The 22,340-nt window shown below is 42.1% G+C and overlaps 1 protein-coding gene and 2 long non-coding RNA genes across 3 annotated transcripts in view; 1 reads left to right on the plus strand and 2 right to left on the minus strand.

Annotated features, from left to right (window-relative positions):
• The window catches only part of LOC310831800, a 389,087-nt gene that overhangs the window by 251,091 nt on the left and 115,656 nt on the right, over positions 1–22,340 (plus strand). The gene's annotated exons all lie outside the window — the stretch shown is intronic.
• Positions 200–20,327, minus strand: OAZ2 (ornithine decarboxylase antizyme 2). Its single transcript, XM_083712959.1, is given in 6 exon segments — positions 200–3,135; positions 4,935–5,020; positions 9,067–9,242; positions 11,432–11,512; positions 11,514–11,589; positions 20,132–20,327. Coding segments are annotated over 6 exon segments (570 nt in total). The 5' UTR covers positions 20,152–20,327; the 3' UTR covers positions 200–3,004.
• Positions 5,029–9,060, minus strand: LOC310831814. The gene is made up of 3 exons (XR_014557984.1): positions 8,334–9,060; positions 5,985–8,299; positions 5,029–5,613 (listed from the first exon to the last, which is right to left on the minus strand). It is a non-coding gene; the product is annotated as an uncharacterized lncRNA (long non-coding RNA).

Below are 22,340 nucleotides of genomic sequence, written 5' to 3' on the forward strand. Positions count from 1 at the left end.
GGACAAAGGTGTAGGAGATGATAGAGAGCCATCCAATATCAGCATCATGGAGGAACCCATGATGATTGAGGAAACTACCTATGTATTAAACCTCTGTACTGCAACACATGTACGATGGTAACAAAATCAAACAGCAAAAGGTAATAAAAGAACAAACTTTTTCAGGGATAAGGTAAGTAATGTTCTTCAGTGATCACTGTTAGGGCCCTGTTTTGCAGTATTTTTATTGCTGACCTAGGGACACAGAGGAATGGGTTGAAGCTTGCAGATGAAAACATAATACAATAGCACCAGTTCAGAAAAATGTATTTGAAAAACCACACAAGACTATCAGGACAATCTCTCAAACTAGAAAAATATGAATGGGATTCTCACTAACTAAGCATTTGGTGGAAGTAAGAGGAAAATAAAATTTGCTGATTACACCCATAGTATTCAAGTGGAGACATGGGCCATTTGAAGAGGCAAATTACTTTGGCAAGGGAACTGAGACAAGTGGAACTTCTCCTTTTGCAAAAGAAGCTGGTACATTAAGTAGATTGCTTTTCCAGTGACCTCATCTTCGTAATCAAGCAGCTGCTTGGTTATAGAGAGGGTTTGTGTGTGACTTCTATAACTTGTGCCTACAGATACTTGCTCAGACTGGATACAGTAGAGCTAAGGGATGGGGACCGAAGCTCAAACTGGATTACATACAGTATACCACTAACTGGCAAATACTCATTAGCAACAAGGAGGAAGGGGTAATTAACTGGCTGTTGTAGCTTGCCAAAATGACACTAGAGGGTAGCAAGAAAAACTTTCTCGTTCACTGGATTTGTTTGTTTTGTTTTTTAAAGATAACCATGTGTATGAACAGAGAAGTACTTTAAAGTTGCAAGATCAGTGAGTCACTAGTGTAATATTATGAGAAACAAATGCAATTTAGGATCTAGCTGATCACAAATTACTACTATTAGAAGTACTGGCATTTTTATGTACCAGCTGCAGCAAGGACACAAGTGCATAAAATACAAAGTGAACAGAAATAATTTTGAAATGCCAGAAATGCATTTTGGCAGTTCTGACAACCAGGGGCAGGAGGTTCTGGAATAGGGCCTCCAGAGCAAGATACAAATTGTTTCATAAGGGAGCATAATAAATTTCATGTCCTCTAAGGAACCTTACCTTTTCCCATAGTTTTAAGAAATAGGCTGAATGCAAATATGTTCATGGACCAATTAGTAACTTACTTAGCATGTTTCCTATGCCCTGTATAGGGATTCTTCTCCCTATTTATATTCACCAAGTGTTTATAGTCCCACATAAAGCAAATTACCATTTGTATTTACCATCTTTTCTTTTTCACCAATGAGCATGTGTGTATGAATTACTTCTGAAAACCAGATCATGGTAGACATGGAGAAAATGTGAATACCTGGACTTTTCTCTAATGCACTGAAAGTACCAATGCTTAGTGTTGCAAATTCCTCAGTAGACACCTAATCCCTCTCTTTACTCATAATACAATGCCAGCTTCCACTGGGTGGGAGGAGACAACTTAAGTTTATTCCTATACATTCCTCTCCAGAACCCCAATTTAAACACTTCCCATTTCAAGCAGTAGCCCCTTACCTAGGTGAGAAACATACTGGCCACTTCTGGGGTAAGACCCCATAGGATTCTGCAGAACTCCACCTATGAAGACTAAATAGCAGATACCTAGCTACAAAAAAAAAAATATTGCACATGTATTCCCTCCTAGACTGTCTATATTTTTGCTTTTTTGTAGCAGTTGAATCATCTTAGCAAAAATCAATATAAGCAAGTTTTGGATACCATTGTTTCACATTGACATCAGTTAAACAGACAAGGAAAGTGTTTGAATCGTATGTTATGAATGAAGCTTGAAGGAACTGGCTGTTTTAAGAAAATATAAGCAGGATAGTTGTCTTCCATTCTACAAAAGAAAGCCATTAAGGGAAGAACGAGATGAAGCTTCAAGCACCAAATAGTTTTCAGAAAAGTTTCCTAGTAGTTTATTCAGCATTAAGCACTAATGCATGCAGTAGTGCTTAATTCCTAGTGGAACAGCATAGGATTGCTTTGTTTATAAGCATACTGCAATCCATTCCTAGGTTTCTCAAGAAAAGCTGGCTGCAAGGGCATCAGTCAGAGCTGCCAGCATAAAATTTTCCCATCACCAGCTGGGGAGGCTTGATTTGAGTACTTGTTGCTTTATCCTCTAATTATAATTTCCACCCATTTATTCAAAATCTCCACTCAGAGTTTTACATCCACTTCCACTACAGAATGCAGTGAAAAACAGCAGAACTATTACAATTCTGGGAGAGGGGTGATTATGCAGTTCTTTCTCTCTAAAAATCAGGGTCAGCTTCGCATGTTTTTTGAATGCCCCTTTTTATTGAAAGCTGTACTAATGCAGTGTTAATACTAACCTAATAAAAAGGCTAGAAAGAGCACAAAGCTTCTCAGGAACCCACAGTGTTGGTTACTCTAGAGGATACCACCACCTAGGCTTTGCTAACAGTGTTACTGTTCCTCACATCCCTATGCCCAAAGCATGCCTCCTGCTCAAGTCTGAGTGAACACAAAAGTATACAGTTATTTAAAATGAAAGCCAAATAACCAAATGAACAGAAAAGCCCAACGCTAATTTAACAAGTCAGATCTGTGTCCCTCTTCACCTCTGAGCTCCTTGCCCATTGGGTGGCTGGACAGGATGTCTGTCCACTAGGCTAACCAGCAGACAACAGAGCTGTATGAAAGGGCTCCATTTACCTTCCATTTACTATTGTGCGATTACATGTGCAGACTTTATATTATTCACTAGGTAACACATTTCAATGGAAAAGTCAACTCAGAAGATATACAGGTCACTCTAACAATAAGAAATGCAGTTTCAGTCCAGAAGAATTTTGTTTTTCCTTTCCTCCGAAGAGGAGTTTTAGCTCCCTCTCGTCTTTGAAGCATGTTCGGGTCCCACTGAAGTGCTGCACTGGGTCTAATCATCATCAGAAGAGACCTGATCCAGGGGGTATACCATGAACAACACATCTGGTCGTGATGGGACACAGGGATGGCCAGGCCTCACAATTTCAAAGCCCAAAAAACTGAATGTCTTCAGTAATGCAGCTGCAAAGACAAAGATTGGCAATATTAAATAGGTGTGGTTGTAAACAAGCTGTGCTCCTAATGCAAATTCCATAACTTTAATTGTATACAGAAGAAACCATTCAACAACAGCCTGAAGGTTGAAAAAAGGTTTCTGGCTCAGAATTGTCTTGTAGGTCTTGCCATATTTCATACCCCTTTTCTGGTCCATTCTGTGCTGCAATCCTGTTGGTTACTGGTTCGTAATACCTGTCATCCTACCCAACAATAGTTCAGTGATATTTCTTACCTCTCCCCCACTCCTGCCAGCCACCAAAAGGAAAACGCAATGTTACACTAGAAAGAAGCAACTTGTTTAGGTGGTAAGGATAGCCAAATGCCAATCATTAATGTCAAGTTCACACGCAATACTCAGCCAGACCTCGGCAAAGTGTGAACATTCACTTTTCCCCCAGCCATTGCATTGCACAGAGCTAAGCCATTGTTTGGCTTAGATCTGGACACAACCTAATACAGTGGTGCCTCGCAAGACGAAATTAATCCGTTCCGCGAGTCTCTTCGTCTTGCGAAGCACGGCTATTAGCAGCTTTAAGAAAAAGGGAAAAAACTTGCAAGAACTCACAAGACGTTTCGTCTTGCGAAGCAAGCCCATAGGGAAATTTGTCTAGCGAAGCGACGCAAAAATCGAAAAACCCTTTCGTCTTGCGCGTTTTTCGTTTTGCGAGGCATTCGTCTTGCGGGGCACCACTGTAGTCTGCCTGCCCCAGACAAACCATAAGCAGTAAGGCAGGAATGAAGTTTGGCTATAGATCATGCTTTGTGGGGAGGCCAGCCATAATTCAGATGTAATGCTAAGGCAGACCATGTCTTAGCCCTGGGCTCTGCAATAGGGATGATCGGGGAGGAGTGGCTGGAATTTTACTGCAAACCCTAGTACACTCCTATGTTCACACTTAGCTGTGGTTTAGGGTACATGCGGATCAGGATTCAATAATTACATTGACGTACAATCCTCTTTTTAAATATAAAGTCTGATTTTGAAACTGATAATCTAAATGCAAACCTGAAAAGGCCAGAGTCCTGGAGCCAGATTCTAGACGACCTCTTAACAAAAAACTCCTCAGAACAGTTTTAATCAATATGCAATTAAATTCCTTTGCTTCTAAGATAAGCTTACTGTGAACAGGTCACTCAATGCACAAAAGAAGCAATTCAGAGGAAAACTGGCATAGAAAGGATTTGCAGTTCCTCTTATAGTACTGCCACTGTTACAACATGCACCTTCAATTAGTAATTATATGCTTTACACTAAATCCCTAAACTTCCTTGATTTAATCTATCTATAGATGCTTAATGCATTTTCTTAAGGTCTGGAAGAGGACAGAGGCATTGAAAGTCCAGTTCATCAACCTCACTTGAACCTGATTTAAGAACTTGGGCATCCAGCCAAATACAGCTATTGCACAGACATGCAAAGCTAACAAGAGAAAGCTACTTCCTTTCTCATTTGAACCAAAGAACTGCAGTATTCTGAGTGGAAACATATGTAGCAATCTTATAAGCCGTATTTTGAGCATTCTGGGTAAGTTGCACTTAGTCCTCCAACATTTCAAGAAATGCTATAACACCATTCAGACTATCCCCAACAAAGCCCTTTAAAAACAACAACACCCCACACACATTAGTTTAGAATACCACACTTGGCACCTGCAGGAAAATTCATCCCCAGAAATTTACCCCCAAAACTAATGGCTACTTTTGCTACTCTGCAAGCCCCAAGGTTACGATTGGTGGGGATAACAAGAGGCTAAAGCACTAACCTCTGTCTTCTCTGCTTTTTCGGAAGCAAATAAAGACATAACTTGCTTTCATTTTTTCTTCAGCAAATTCCAACAGTGCTAATAATCTGCCAGGAGAAAAGGGAAAAAAAATCACATCATACAGAGACAATTTCCCTGGATAATTTGTTAGCTTATTGGAGGGTCTTCAATGTGACTGCCACTCACCCCAACTCACTATTTTGCCAGACTGTCAGAGAAGACACAGAAGTGCCAAGAAAAAGACCTTGCATTTTTTTTGGGGGGGGGGTGTGTCAAAAGTAGAAATTTAACATGGCTGCTAATGAGCATATGCACAGCAACACACAGGTGGAAGGCAAGATGTTACACACAGGTCCCATGAGTTGTATATATAAGTTCCAGAAGGGTCTGTTATTGTCACTAAATCCTTCAATTTCCTTGGAATCTGTTGCACAGGTGGGGGTAAATATGACTAGACTCAGGTCGCTTTATTTCAGTAAATCCAGCACAAAAACAATGTAAAACCACTTAAAACATCACAGCATGGACATCAAGTAAGCAAGACTCTTGGGAGGGCATTCTGTAAATGGGGTGCCACTACTGAAAAGACCCCTCTCCCTAGTAACCACCTCAAGCTCACCCTTAGACTGGAGCAATGAAACCCAAGACATTCCAAAATACTGCAGATTCAGGGGTTGGTCTACTCTGCGCAGGTGGCGCTGTGGGTTAAAGCCTCAGCGCCTAGGACTTGCCGATCGAAAGGTCGGCGGTTCGAATCCCTGCGGCGGGGTGCGCTCCCGCTGCTCGGTCCCAGCGCCTGCCAACCTAGCAGTTCGAAAGCACCTCCGGGTGCAAGTAGATAAATAGGGACCGCTTACCAGCGGGAAGGTAAACGGCGTTTCCGTGTGCAGCTCTGGCTCGCCAGATGCAGCTTTGTCACGCTGGCCACGTGACCCGGAAGTGTCTCCGGACAGCGCTGGCCCCTGGCCTCTTGAGTGAGATGGGCGCACAACCCCAGAGTCTGTCAAGACTGGCCCGTACGGGCAGGGGTACCTTTACCTTTACCTTTACCTACTCTGTGTAACCCTCATGCCAAATTCTGAAATACTGTACAAGCCAAAGCACAGGGTGACCTCAGCCCTAACCCTCTGCTTAGCCAGGCGACGCTTGCCACTGATTTAGCAAGCTGCAGTTAAAAATCAGGCTTTAATCATTGCTTAACTGAACAATGGCCACAAGAGTCAAAAGCAGCAGCAAGCAGAGATTAACTTGGAAGGGATTTTGTTAATATGATAATGATCCATTTTAATTATAACCTTCAAGCTGCTTATTTTAGCTGGCTAAAAATAAACAGTTATGCAATTGTACTGAAACCATGCCAACAGTAGAAGTACTGTCAAAAGAGTGCTGTTAAGAGGATGGGATGAATGGGCTGACTCATTTATAAAAAGGAATAATAAAAGATAATTTGCCCTTAAAAATTGTGGTGTTACCTTTTTTTGGATATCAAGTTATCCGTGTATTAGTAGAGCCCATGTGCAGGAATCCAGGGAATCCAAAGAGGGAAGAGAATGTCTTCCAACACTCGCAGAGAAATATGGAGCAATCAGACATATCCCTCCTTCCACAGCACCCAAGTACAAGATAGTGGGCTGCTCATTTCTATACTTACTTCCCTCAGCAAAACACAAAGGCCAGCAAATCCCTCCCAGTCATCACCTGGAGGGATAACTGGTTTCCATTTCAAAGCAACTGAGATGGGAAGGAAATGGGTTCTACAATAACACCCTTTGGTGAGCTGTCTGAACACAAATTTCTACCCCCGCTCTCCAGTCTGAATTCTCCACAGCAACTAGGGGAAGGGACAAACCAGGAAATACTTTCATGAGTTCTTAATCGTGCTCCCTCTCCTTGAACCTGAATTTCAGTGTCTTAAATCATTATTTCAGTCCACCCAGCAAGCAAAAACAAGGATAGGACAAAGAAGGAAAACAGATTACCAATTCTCATCTTGCCAACCAAGGGTGGAATCCCAAGTTGGGCAAGCAGACTTCTTCTACTTGCACAATGAGACTTCAATATCCTCTCCTCCCTGCCAGCACACCACTATAATGTTCTCAAGGTTCCCCTCCACCTCCGGGAGCAAATTTTGATAAATATGATAAATTCAGCATCTGTCAAAATGGGTAAATTCATTAAGAATCAGTTACCTCAAACTCAAGAAAAACTACTCTGGCAGGGAACAAGAAGGTGCTGTCTCTAAATTAATCCCTCCGAGGCAGATACAAGCAGCATCAGATGTGGAGGGAGAAAATAGATGAATATATTTCAACACTTAGATCTGGGTTGCTTGATTTTAGAGGACACCAATGATACAGTGTTAGAAACAGATATGAAAGCTAGGAGCTAAATGGCACCTTAAACCTAGGCTATGGGCGCTGCAACAGAATGTCTAGGCATGCTTTTGTATAACAAGAATACAAAGCTGAAAATGAATGAACTGCAGCTAAAACCTTATATTCATTTTTCACTGCCAAAAACAAAGCCATACTTCCCCTGCCTACCCCCCTAATATTCTTATGAGGGTCCCTTCTCCAGTCATCGAAGTGGCTGGAAGTGGGGAAGCAGAAAAGGGTCCTCCTTTTATTCCAGCAGTGGCAGTTTTAATTTGAAATCTTAGGCGCAGTACTGCTCCCAGAGCTCAGAAACTGCTCACGTTCATGAAATTCCCTGTCACAAAACGTGCCTAGAACAATGGGAGCTTCAAAGGCTTCATAGATATAATGAGTGTAACAGAAACCTGGTGGCAAGGTTTATTCCACCATGCAGCTGGACAAATTTTTGTACAGTGTTAAAAATAAATTGTACGGTAAGGAGTTAGTTTTTGCAAATTAGGCATATGGGATTTAATAAGGAACTAAGTAGTTTCTTTAAAAAAATAATGAGAAAAGACAGAAAATGAAGATGAATACTGATGTCTTTCAAATCATCAGCACCGTAACAGTGTATTATAGTATATAATGAGGCTAACTACTTAACTAGTCAAAGGCATTGATTCATAGTGAATTCTACTTAAACAGTATATGTCATTACATCCCAGCAGAAAACTCATGGTGGTTCCTTTCACATTATGCTAAGCATGTTAAAATTTCTTTTGTTCCAAGATGTGGTAGGGGAGGTTGGAGGTCAGCTTCAAAGTTATGGTTTGTGGGGGAGGGAAGTCTCAGAACCCAACTATAAGTTAAGTAAGGAAGATAACTTATTCCCACCCCCATTCTTTTCAAGGCACCTCTATTTTTCTTAGTCTCTTGTTGTCCTTCATTTTCACAAATTTCCTGTCTTTTCTTCTTTCCCGGTTCTTTTCTCCTTCCTTCCTTCCTTCCTTCCTTCCTTCCTTCCTTCCTTCCTTCCTTTTTCTACAAAAAAGTCGGGGGAGGGCACTGTGCTGGCCACTTGTACAGTTGGGGGCAAAAAGCTTAGAATAAACCCTAGTGTTTGGGGTGAGCAGTGAGGCAGCCAAGCATGCTGATGACAAAATTTGTTTAAAGTGGTTAAAACAAACAAAAATTGCAACGCGCTAGCTCCAAACATTTTTCTCCCATCTGGGTGAATGGGCATCAGAATGGCAAATGCAATTTAATGTAAATATGTGTAAAGTGATGCACATAATTTCCACCAGTTTTCCTGGACAGATGATCTATATTCCTGGATCCCTCTTTCAGCAATTTCACACCAAAATTCTTTTTAAAATGTTCAGGTGGATGGGAATCAGGTCTGTCCATTCTTTTATGTCAACAAGGCCTGGAATTTTGCCTCTTGTCCCCACTTTTTGCCTCTGACTCCTTTCCTGAGAAAGTTAGTTTAAGCAGAGGGATCTGTACTACATTTTCCACTGTAAAGACAAATGCAAATAAATTATCCAGCTTCTCTGCAACTCTCCTTTCCCCCCTTCAGCACACCTTTGATTCCTTTGTCTACAAGCACTTTAGTAGAGTATGAGACTCTTCATCTCAGGGTCATGAGTTTGAGCCCAACATTAGGCAAAAGATTCTGGCATTGCTGTTCGTTGGACTTGATGACCCTTGTGCTCCCTTCCAACCGTACAATTATATGATTCTATAATACCATGATAGCTATAGACTCAAACACTTACCCTTCTTTACTCCCATCAGCTAATACACCATCAGGGATTTCCACAAAAAGACTCTGATTGGATAGCACTGCATCCCAAGAGGAGACCTTTACTTCCGTAACTTTGTACTGGAAGTGGACAATGTGTGGTTTCCCATCGTGCACTGGAAGATCTTGGTTAACAGTGAGCTTCTCATCCTTAAAGAGTCACAGAAAAAGATTTAAAAGTGTTAAAAGGAAGTGCCAACGAGAATATAATATTCATTTTTTCTTCATTGCCATGAGGACTAAAACCTAAAAATACTCTGTTTTTAAAACAACTACTGAATGTAAGTGCTTCTACTTAATTAGAAAGTTTGCTCAGTTACAGCTTAAGTTAATTTTCATAAGAAACTATTACATATGTTGCTTTTGATGACACAGTCCAACATCTCTGAAGACTGGGTCTTTTGATTCCCAAATCAAAGTCCTATCCCCTGGGCAATCTTCAGGTGGGTACACCTTACAAAATAACTTTCTGCCAAGAGAATTATCAAAACCTGAACAAACTTATTTTGCCCTAAACCACAAGACATTCTCCTGGATAACTTAATTTGTGGCATATAGAACTGCACAGGGAATAGTTTAAAGCTCTGCTTCTTCCTGAGCATGGGATCTTCTCTTGTTCAAATCAGAAAGCAGGACAGCAGCTACAAAGCAACTATTCTCAACTGTGTGTTGTTGTTGCTTTTTAAAGAAAAACAGCCAAGCATATTTTTTCTCCGTTTCTTGACTGGATACAGAATATGATCCAACTATGAACTTGACAGATAGATATGTACATTTTAATAGAATCTTAAAATCCGCATTGTATAATAAGATTAGTGAGGTCCAGACCAGTCACCCCTGCAAGTGAATTAAATATTAATAAAATAGGTTGGGTTACAAAATTAATTTTTGTATGAAGACTTCAAGCACCATCTTAGAAAATGCACTCCCACTTCTGGAATAGCTCTTCTAAGACCACACCTGCAGTGATTTCCGAGTATTAACTAAAAGCAAATATATCATCTTCAAGATTAGTTTAAATCGTATAAAAACCCAGAATTAATCAACCAAATTAAAACCCCCACTATCAACTATTTTTTTTTTATTAAGTGTATTTTAATCCACTGTGTGACTAACACCCTAGTATTACAAAGATTACTTGAATGGCAACTCTGCATTTCAGGAGAATCTCACTCAACTGCTCTTCTCACCATGTTTTTGTAGTACAACATACTGAACAAAATGAGTGTTGTTACTATGCAAGCATCAAATGATGAGCGGTTGTGTCAGAACAATATTTAAATGAATTGTGTAGGGAAGGTGAATATTTCCCTTTATAAAGACACAAATATAAGGAACCATTTGCAATCAAAGAACTGCTCAATTCAACATGGGAGGCAAAAAAAGAAAAGAAAAGAAAAGAAATCACACCAGCAGCATATGATAACCAATATTCACAGGCATTAAGAACTAGTAATAGTCAGCCAGTATTCTTTGGTGAGATCCAAAGATGACTATGAATAGGCCTTTTCTATAGCAGAGCTTCAACACTGTAGCTTCCTGTTTAACACTGGCCTACATGGCATGTTTGCAAATATAACTTTTCTACTCCTGGAAAGCAGGAAAAAGCAAAACTTCAGAGACCAGATGGCAAAGGCTTGAGATTTGCTAGTCACAGATTTATCAGGATCCACAGTACAAAATGAGAATGGTGAACAGTTTCAACCCGTCAGAATCAGCTGTGGCTACTGGTCTCTTCAGATTAATCTATAGATGGCTCTGCAACTGCCCACCCTTTTCAGTTTCTAATCTGAATACTGAAAAGAAATTCATTTGCCCCTTTATTCCTTTTTCATGGCAATAAAACATTCAGAAACCCATTCTATGAGTCAAAACACTAGCTTTGTAAGTGTTATGGAAACACAACTCTGGGGAGAAGAGCAGTTGGGTAATTATTTAGAGCAATCCAGAGGGAGAATTGAAACCTAGTGTTGTTTTCTCCATTATACACACTCCAAATCGGTACTGGCTTGGTGCAGACTGCCATTTCGCTATGCTTCCTAATTTGCTGTATCATAAAAAGCAAGCACTGGGGGGTGCTGAGAAAGGGTACCCAAAGTCCATTATTTGAAGAAATAGCCCAGACTATACAGTACTGGAAGTAAATGCTTGACCTATTCTGTTTGAAGAGCTTTGAATTAAAGAATATCCATTGCATTCTTTGATGTGTGTATTCTTGAACATAAGTACATTCCCTCAAACAAGGCTTATTTAACAACATCCAAAGACATCATCCCAACCACACAAAAAAGCTACATCATACAAAGGCAATCAGTCTCTAGACATTAAACTAGGCTCACCTTATATATCAAAGCTGAGAGAGAAGGATCCCTGCCAACCCCTCGCCCACCGGGGATCTTCGACAGTGGGTGAGGGGCATCAGGAGCACCACAGAGGCCCTGGGACAATGTGCCTGCAGCACTGTAGTTGGGGGCAGTTACTCAAAGGCAAAATACTACTGCAAGAGAGAGGGGGAAAAGCACAAGGTTAGATTTGCAAGGCCGGACAGGATTCAGCTGAGACTCTAAGCATGTCAGCTTAGGCTGGGCCCAATGCATTCTGCAGGGCCGGCTGGCCTGCCCATGAAGTGAGGTGGGGCTTTTGCTTCAGGCGGGGGCTGCTGTGGCTGCACCCGGCTGCTGGACTCTCCCCGCTGCGCTCGGACTGCTGCTGTGGTTGCAACAGCAGGAAGGGTGCAGGACCAGACATGTCAGGCAGGGGGCAGTGGTGGCAGGGTGTTTTTCCTCAAGCAGCAAAAAACGTCCCAGGCCAGCCCTGGCATTCTGGGTAGGCAGCTCTTAGACAAGTGGCAGAGGAAATGATTCCTACTGAAAAGGGAGTGTGAATAGCAAACCCCTTCTATTGGCAGAAGTCCCAGATGACTAAAAACACATGATCAGATGAGCATACGTTTTTCAATAAACAACTAGAAATAGAGCGACAAGATTCTTGAAGGAGCAGGCTTAGGTTTCATGTTTTCAGAAAGGGAAAGAGAAGAGCGCTGGTACTTCAAACCTTGTAACACATTATTCTAAGATTAGTGCAATGCTGCCACTCACAAGTGATCTTATCTGATGTAAATAATAATAGATGTGGTCCCTTTTGTTACATGAAGGCATGAAAGCAAAGGGGAGGGGAAGCATGCCAGTGCGATTTCAGACGTTAGAAATTATTCCTGGATACTGCAGGTGCCTCAGATGTGGGGATCGCCTGGATCTCCTTTAAAAAAAGTCTACCCAAGAGAGCAGAGTCAAATTAGTCAAACATATTTTCTGGCCAAATGGCTCTTCACTGGGAAAAAATCAAGACAAGTGTTGTTCACTTATCTCTCTGAAGGTTTCTTTTTGCCTAGCACACATTGAATAAATTTGTCTCTACACCCTCCTACAGGTTTTTTAATGCTTCTTACAATGTCTGAAGCAGCTCTGAAATTAGGAGTTTTCTGTCTTCACTTTAATAAAACATGAACAGCACACTTCCCATTTGCAATTTTGACATGGTGAAGTTACCAGAATAATATAATTAGCATTTCTTTCTAATCAGTTTCTAGTTCCTGTAGATATTTCACAACAGCAAATGCTTAGTGTTCCACCTGTTCTTTTACCACTGTACTCAAACAAAGCAGTGCAAGATTACCATTTAATCATTTTGGTATGCTGGGCCCTGACATAATGCTAGGTGACAATAAAAATAATGCACAACCAGTAAGAAAATATGCTCAAGCTGAAACAACTATTGCATTTCTTGTTCTATCAGATATTTAATGATGCCAAATATTTTGGCCCACTTTCTGCCCCATCCCATTTGGGGAGTAGGATGGTATTTGTCCCAATGTCTTGACACGGGGAGACTATGAAGTGAGAGGCCTGTGTTCGTGGGTTCCATTTGCAGAAGCACACCAGTGGACACCTTGTGGGGGTTGCTGAGAGGTGTCTATTCCTGCCACATGCGTACATTCATGTTGCATGTCATATGGGGCTCTTCACAATGACACTGTTGTATTTGCATTTGACATTTGTGTTTTCCAGTTATGGCAACCAAGGGGAACCTTGACCCTGGCACTGAGGTAATACTGCCAATCAATGCTGCCCCTTCCATAGCACACCAACTCATTTGGCACCACATAATATCTATACAGGTATGGCTAAATAGCAGCAGTCCTCTGCACTCATATGGAGGGCAGTCCTTCCAACTGGTGCAAGGCCATTTAGCATCCTATACATCCCAGACACTTCTGTACTAAATAGAATTAAGGCCTTTCCAGCACATGCTGCTTCCATAAATTATCTCAATTTTTTTGACAAGACACCTGTAATTTATGCCAATTGTTTCTCATCGTCATTTTACAGAACACTTGTTATAACACAGAGACAGAACAGTTCTTTCCTCCCAGGATGGGCAAAACAACCCCCTATTAAAGGAACATGAGCCAACCTACTAACTGGTTTACTTAAGGCAATGTTGCAAATTCGCTACCGAGGAACTTTCAGACTCAGAGGTCATGCTTCTGACCACTGAAATAGGAATGACTTAAAGAGTCTGAAGGTATCTGCCATACTATGCTGTATTTCCTAGAACATTTGCGGAAAAACAGGCAGCTTTTCAATCTTTCACTCTGTTCTGCAGTAAGAATACTTTCTATCTGAAAACTTCCCAAACCAGTTCCCACATGCCAATGTCAAAGGGAGCTGCACATACTTTACAGCACTGAGCAGAGCTCAGACTCAACAAGTTTCAGCTAGAAAATGTAGTCCTCACATGCCAGCTATACTAATTTCCAATACTGGAGCCCCAAGCTAACATACCGTGAACAACAACTAATTAACTTTACTGAAGCCAAGTTAAATTGACTGTGTGCCCAACTTGAAAAGCAAATTGCTTGTACAGAACAAACAAGCATTCTTACAGAAGTTAATTCTGCCCATGAAGACTGATCCAAAGCAGCTGTATTGAAAGTGTCAGCAACTGAACTTGTATACATTAACTCGGTCTGTCTTCATCACCCATATACACTGCAACAATTAACTGACAAGCAGCTCTTCTTTTGTGCTGGTGTCTGGTAGAGACTGGTGAGGCAAAACACTTGACTGTGCATCTCTTCCCATCCCCCTTTGGCCTCCTAATATGGCTGCCAGATGTGCTTGTTTTCGCCAGTCAACAATAAAGCATTATTGCTGCTGGAGGAAGCTTGAATAATCTAGTGAAGTGGTGAAAATCAAGATTTGTTTTCCCATAAAAAGCAGTTCATTCTTGAAGTGCAAGGTCGTATAAAGAACCTTGGAGAGATGGATTCATCACATCTCTGACTAAAAGAGGTGCATGTCCTACATAGGCACATATACCTATATTGATTCCTGCAGCCCAACGAAGGGCAATTCTGCACCAAACAGTAGCTGTACACATTATGCAAATAAGTACAGTGCATCCTCATACTTTGTGGAATAGTCTCCTTCTGCCTGTCATTGGGGCAGCTATGCAGAACAATGAAGCCCCACCCCCTGACTAATGGGAATCTTGCACAGCCCTCTCTGGCTTCAAAGTGTTCAGGCAAGGCCCATAAACTTTCAAACTCACCTCCATAAGAAATTAAAACTTTTTAAAAGGAAAGCTGAAATTTTCAGGGTACTAAATGTTTTGTCCAATGATGGTTTCTGTGCTTTTACAGTGTAAAATCCACAGAACCCTGAGCTTCTTCAATAAAAGGCACATATACCACCATTGTTGTGAACCTGTATGGAAGTACCACCTAATCTGTGGTATAAATCACTTACTAGTACGCCTTCATATCTTTAGTCCAAAAAGTGGAACTTCATAGCACTTACACTGCATGCTCACCATTAGAAAAGCACAAGAAACGTCTATCTCACAAGCAGAAATAAAAGAATCAGAACTTAAATCACCCTAAGGATAGAGATGGAGTTAAAGGGTGTGTTATCAAGCCATCATTGACCATGGTGGGTGTACATTTCCCCATTTTAAGGGGGCATTGTAGTGTTTCAAAACAAAAATCGGCTAAATATGTTTGGCCAGAAAAATAACAAAATCAATCACACAATCTTCAATTCTCTGAAAAAGAGTTATGTATGGCTACAGCCTAAATAATAAGCCATACTGTGTTGATCTGCCATTAATTCAACAATTTTCATACATCACAAGGATATGATCAGCCTACCCTAGTCAACCTCCAATCCCTCTTATTGGGATACTGGAATCAGAAATTACAGGAAAAAACACTGTAGACATTATATTCATGCCTTTGAAAAAGGTCTATATTCTGAAACAATCAAGATGAGAAAACAATCTGTATATGATACACTTGGATATTTGATTGCATAGATTCATCCCAACTGGCAATTAATGTCATCTGATATATTCATTCAATGATGAAGATAGAAAAAAAGTCAAGTATTGCTTCTCCAAAGAAGGGATTTCATATCATAAAACAAGAGGCAGAAATTCCAAGGTTCCTGTGAAAAAGCAAAGCTGAAATAACTGGGTCAGTAACAACTGGTAAAATTAAAAGACTGACCACAGATTACGTACATCATATCAACTGGAAACCACCAAGTGACGGAAAACAGCATACAACGGAAATTGTAAGTGGCATGGACAAAGAAGCCCATGTGCATGAGTGAACAGAAGGTTCACTGGAACGCCATCCCTTGTTTCAAATTGTACCACCTAGTGTTCAGAAACTCATTCTGAGATGCAACACCACACGCAAGAGTTAACCACAGAAATAATTACCAAAATGGCAATAGTATGTACACAAAGAAATCAACCAATCTATCAGCTAATCATGACCTAGGAATCGAAGTAGAGAGGATAAAGTCCTATCCAAAGTAATATTGATTCAGTTTTATCCGCACTAGCATAAACGGCATTCATAATAGCAGCAGACAATCTAACCAAGGAAAACAACAATACCAATCCCGTTGTTGGCTACATCTAGGTGAGTGCATGTGACTCCCCTGCCTAGTAGCCTGTGAGGATTACTGCTAGGTAGAGAAATTGCTTTCCATATACCACACAAAGAACGTAAGTAGACAAGTGGACTTGTACCACTGGGGATTCGTTTCTAAGGCTGTTTCAATGTTCTTATGAGGAGCTCTTCTGCACACTAATGTAAATAATCACTATTAGGCTGTAGCAGAAAAAGAACTTTTGAGCCTTTTGTTAACACTAAAAAAAACAGTGCTACTCCCAGAATGAAAGAAAGAGGAAAGGCCCAGGAAACTGATAAAACACCAGAATGCCACTGAGTTAAGTGTGGGGACTTCCATTATGGAATGCCCTATCATGACTCTGATAGTTTAAGTAAACAGAGTTGCAATTGTGAGCTTCACAAACATCCTATTTGTGCACTCTATGAATGTTACAAAGTACAAATTATACAATTTTGCTTGCATACAAATACCAAACCTGGAGCACAGAAATGGTGAATATAAAGAATTGGAATCATAGAGTCAGACGAGACAACACAGGTCACAAGTCCAACCCCCAGCTGATACAAGTAATCTGCTGTTACTGCATTCCTCATAAGCAGCCATCCAACCTCTGCTTAGAATCCTCTAACAAAGACCTTCCACCATAATTTGTTCAATTGTTGAAAAGGAGTTTTCCTTGATGTTTACCTTAAGTTCCCTTTCCTGCAAACTGGAACCTGTTGGTTCAGGTCATGCAAATTTGCCCTATGATAACAGAAAGAATGGGGAAACTCAGGCCAAGGGGCTCCAGGCCTTTTTGTTTGGATCCTCAAGACTCCTCTCAAGCCACACACCCTCTTCCTTCAGTCCTAGCCTATTTCTTCCTTGAGTGTTGTCACCTGTCCAGGTGTTCTTGAACGGTGATCATGTCTGCCTAGAAAAATGCTAACGGAATAGGCCCCTTGCACTGAAAAAGATTCACCACCCTGATCTATGTGAGAGCCCTTCAGATATTGGACAATTATCTTACCACTTCTTAATGGTCTCTTCTCCAGACTAAGTATACCCTGTGTGCAATCCACACACAGAGTTGACTCTGTATTTTTCAACATCTACTGATACATCTTTTCAATAAGATACATACAAGGGTACAAGCAAAAGCAATATTTACTGTAACTGGAAACAGAACGCTAGGTTCGTCAGCCAGCCAAAATTTCAAAAGAAAAAACTAGCTGTGCTGCCAGGTAAAAATACATTCTAGAATGCAGTAATGTTTTGACATACTAAACTTGATATTATTTACAATAGGAAGTCTAACATTAGTTTTAAACTGCTTTAATGCTTTATTTCATGATGCTCTAATCTGCCCTGGGACCTTCTGGTGAAGAGCAGGTAATATAAATCAAACAACAACAACAACAACAACAACAACAGGATCTTACACATTGAAGTGAGAGTGATACATGCAAGGCAGATTGTTCATAAACTCCAGTGTATGTTAAAGAGGATCACTACCACACACCACTATTGCTGACCTAATTTCTAGACCTCTGAATGGATAGAATTACTTAACCATTTACATAACACAAGAAGCCTTAAGTAGATTTTTAAAAACATCCTGATGAGTCTCTTATGCTCATCTTACTCAAATTTAACAACACATCAGAGCCCCTTATTCCACTTTGCTGCACTGTACATTCTGAATAATGGAGAGTAAAATAACTTTAAGATTGGATTTGTGCTTCTTTGGAAGTTCAGCTGCATGTATGTCTTGGACAAAGCTAAGAACTCCTTCCTTTGAACAGCTGTAAACAAAGGGCCTTCCTGTTTTGCAAAGCATCGAGTTTTTCCAGACATGCATGTAAGCACTTGCCAGCTCAAGTGACAATCTGACTTCAAACTTTTAACTATCCAATTTCAAATTAGAAACTAACATTTCATGTTGGAGAAAAGAAGCTGCATGCCTGAGAAGGCCGTTCCCAAAAGCATTTTAAGTAGCCTCCTTTCTGTTTTAAAATCTGGGCTCTGCTGCCAGGTGGGCTATTCATACATTGGCCTTCCCAAAGAAATATTTGCCTCTTTGAGTCACCTGGAGACATTTTTGACTTTCAATTACTTTCCAGTCTACGTGTGTGCAAGTGCACATACATACACAGATGAACCCAGAGCTTTTTCAAATAGCCACTCTTGGGGAATATACATGGTATATAAGAGCTAGCAAATCTATGTAGCATATCTGGCAAATATCTACAGGTTTCTGTCTTGTATAAAGAGTTATTTATCAAAATACAGAGTATGAGTTGCTGTAGTGCAGTTTGGAGCACGGCTAATAGCTGGATGGAGGCCAGTATGATGTGGAAATGGCAGAGGCCAACAGTGAAGCTCACCAAGTGCCATGTGCAAGTCTATGTCTCAGCCTAAACTTCCACAAAAGACAGTCATACAAGTAACTGTAAAAGTACTTTGTAAATATTCTGCTTAATCTCCTGTATTTTTCTGCTTGGATTTCCTTCAGGCACCTTCACTCAACTCACTTTTGGGAGGTTTGTGCCTACATCTAATTGCAATTTGATTATTGACCAATCACCACAAGCAAAATGTGGGGTGCAGGGTGAAAGCTATCACAAGACCCGGAGAAGAACTGCCTACTCTAACTGGTTGTTAAGAGTCTGTCTTCATCCTCCTAGTGCTGAAGACTGAGTGCACTAAAAAAAACAAAACCCTCATGTACTGCAGTTATTAACAGCCTTAGTATAGCTATCCAGTTTTGGGGGTAATTCTGTGTTTCCACAGTAGTACAGTAAACATTATTTAGGCATCCCCTAGGGAAGCTGGTTATTCATCAGCCCCAGATACCTAACTATTCAATTACAGAACCAGACCAAACCACAATCCCAAGAGTGTGTGTCCACGTAACTTATTTGTGCATCCACCTTTCTGAAACACGGAGCATCCATGAATAACACAACCAAGTACCCTGATGCTGTTTGGTGTTCTTACAGCCATTTTGAATGCAATGTGCTGTGCTGTCACAAACCTTCCCAAAGTCTTCTGACCAATGGTGTACCAAACCATTATCTGAGTTCCTGGTGCAAGACTTCTATAATCACTATACCTGTTTCCTGTACCATTTCCTTATCTATTTCCCTCCTATTGATTTTGGACTTATTCCTCCTGGTCTGCACAAATTTGCCCCTTGCTCTAACTTGTTCACCCTGGATTTACTTCTTTGTTAACATAGTATGAGTGCACCCAGTGAACAGTCTGGGAACACCTGATGCTTCAGTGAAACTAAGCATTAATTCCTGGATGGGGAGGCTGTAAGGGAGTCCCCACAGAGGTAACTGTGGTATGCCATTTTAAAATGCAGAGTCACCCCATGGATTGGGGATTGGAGAGTGTCAGGATCTTAGCTTCAAGGGGGCACGGGGGGGGGCAAAAGTGGTTACATGATTTAACAGTGGATTTCAGAGAGGGGTGTGTGGTGGAGACGGGATGGCAGTGGGACAAAGCTGCCTCTACCGATTTACCAGAGGCTGAAAAGGGGGAAGCGAAGACGAAGAGGAAAAAGCTCTCTTCGAAAACAAAGTCCTGCGATCGCAGTGACAACAAAACACCCGCCACTCCTTCGCCCGGCACTTCTGGACGGTTCTGGGGTAGACGTGCAAATCTGCAGCAGGCGCCCCCCACCCACCCTCCCTCGGTCCACTGCCGCCCCCCAGCCCCACCCGCCCCTTTTGCACGAGCGCGTGCAAAGCGCCCCGCGCTGCAACCAGCTCTCCCCACCAGCGCGGGCGCGCGCCCACAAAAAATAAAAAATAAAAGCAAGCCCCGCCGCCCCCTCCCCACACGCATTTCGCTCTCTGGCAACTCCACCCCCCACCCCCTCCATTTTGTATCATCCGGGTCTATTCTGGGGTTACTGAGGGTAGGCCGCTTCCAAAGGAAGGCCACGATCCCGAAGGGCGGCGACGGTGAGGAGAGGAGATGCGGGGCGAGGTACACCCCCCCCCCGCCTTCGGGGTCCCTGAGGCGACGTAGGCCGAAGCCTCCCCTCCTCCGCCCCCTCAGTACCTGTCCTGGGTGTTTATCATCCTCGGGGCTCGGCAGGGCGGAGGCGGGGGGGAGGTCGGGAGGAGGCGCTCGCTTTCGGGCCTCACAGCAGCTCCTCCCTTCGCGAGCGCCCAGCTCCGACTGACGGACTGGCAAACCAGGAGCGCGAGCCGCCGCCACCGCCGCCTATGATGCCTCCGCCCGCCCCGTTACTCATCTGCATAGCCACGCCCCTCCGCCAGGCTGCCTGGGAAACAGGCCGCTCGAAACAAAGGCGCGCGCGCGCGCGTGGCGGAGAGGGGCGGCCGCGCGTACTGCGCAGGCGCGAAATAAGTTGACAGGCGGCACGTGGACAGTTACGTGGGCTTTTTTCATCCAGGGGTTGGTAGAGGTGGGCTGTTGCCTGCGCGCGCCAGTTTAGGATCCACGCAGCCCCGGCTCGAACGCTGCGCGCGCCTTACCTGTTGCTCTGCAAAGCCACCTACTCTTATTATTGTGGAGAGTTGGCCTTGGTGAAGATTTGACGTTTTCATCCCCAAAGAGTTTTTGATCTGAGTTTCTACTGAAATGAGGCTGCATTTTAATGTTGTATTTTAATCTTGTTTTTAAGTTTTATTTTACTTCAGTTGTTTTATACCTGGTGTTAGCCGCCCTGAGCCGGGTCTTGGCCGGGGAGGGCGAGGTATAAATGTTTTTTATTATTATTGTTATTATTATCATTGCTGCTAATGCGGCAATAAGTCGCGTTCTCAGGTTGGGCTGCACTTCTTTAACTCGGGAGTTCGCCTCTGAGCGAATAAGTGCAGGGTTCAGGCACGTGTCGCTGTGCACGCAGAGCCCATGGCCCATTAAGTTCAATAGAACCTACTCCCAAGTACTCGAACATAGGTGGCTGGGTGGCCACGCCTTATACTTCTTTGAGGGCAATCCCCTGTTTGAGGGCGTCCCCTGTTTTAAGGGCTGTCTGCTCAAAGTCCTTTTTTAAAAATGAAGGGAGAGCAGGAGGGGCCTTGGAGTTGCCCACCAGCAGTCAGCACCTGGATAGCACACTGAGCAAGCACACAGGCCACTTTGACTAAGTACAGTCATACCTCAGGTTACGAACGCTGCGGGTGGCGCGTTTTCGGGTTGCGGACCACGCCGAACCCGGAAGTACCAGAACGGCTTACTTCCAGGTTTCAGCGCTCGTGCATGCACAGAAACTCAAAATGACGTAACGCGCATGTGCAGAAGCGCCGAATCGCATCACGCGCATGCATAGACGCAACGCTTCAGGCTGTGAACACTGCGGGTTGCAAACGTGCCTCCCACACGGATCACGTTCGCAACCAGAGGTCTGACTGTAGTCTCTATGAATGTTAGAAAGATGTTGGAATGAAGTTATATGGCTTTAGCAGAAATGTTATAAATAATTAAGTACAAATAGATTGTTAATAGATTAAAGGGAAAAATAAGGTCAGAATGTGTTAAGATAAATTATAGGACAGAAAATTGAGGAAGATGGAAAGGATTTGCTGAAACAGTTAATGAAGTGAAATACAAAAAAGGGAGTTGCGAGGAGGTCGCTGAAACAAGTAAAAGATAAGATATTGAAAGTATTGGATGTGCTTTTAATTGTTTTTGTTTTGTTTTGTTATGTATTGTATTGTTTTGTTTAATTCTTTTTCTTTTCCCCCCTGTAATCTTTAAACTCTTAATAAATATTATTTTTTTAAAAAAGGTATGGCTGTAGTCTCTGTTAAGGTGGGAGGTGACATGCATTTATTTGAATTATAGTACTTATTTGTTTTCATAATGTGGATTTATGGGTATAAATTAGAACGTGCAATTCGAACATGCAATTTTAATGCAAATCTGTGTCACCCTTTTTTCCTGAGATGCCTTTCCTCTTTTCGCCACCCTAGTTAATATGGTTTTACACTGCCATAATCGCCCTCTCTTGTTTTAGTTTGATGTTTCCTTGCTAACTACCTCAAAAAGCTAACTAGACTAAGGTTGCACACATTTAATTAGGTTGGGACTGGGAGTAGGATCATCTGAATACAATTAAACTTCCCAGGAAACATGCATAAGCTTGTACTGCCTGGCTGCAAAGCTATGCACGCTTCACTTTGAGCATGGCTGGTCTTTCTAAAGTTGCATAGGATTAAGCAGCACAAGGTGAATCACTGCAGGATGTGACCTTTGCCCTGTTTCTGGGTTAAATGTGCTGTGCAAGCAAGCACTTGTC

The sequence above is a fragment of the Podarcis gaigeae genome (assembly GCF_964106915.1).
Source record: "Podarcis gaigeae genome assembly, chromosome: 14".
Lineage (NCBI taxonomy): Eukaryota > Metazoa > Chordata > Lepidosauria > Squamata > Lacertidae > Podarcis > Podarcis gaigeae.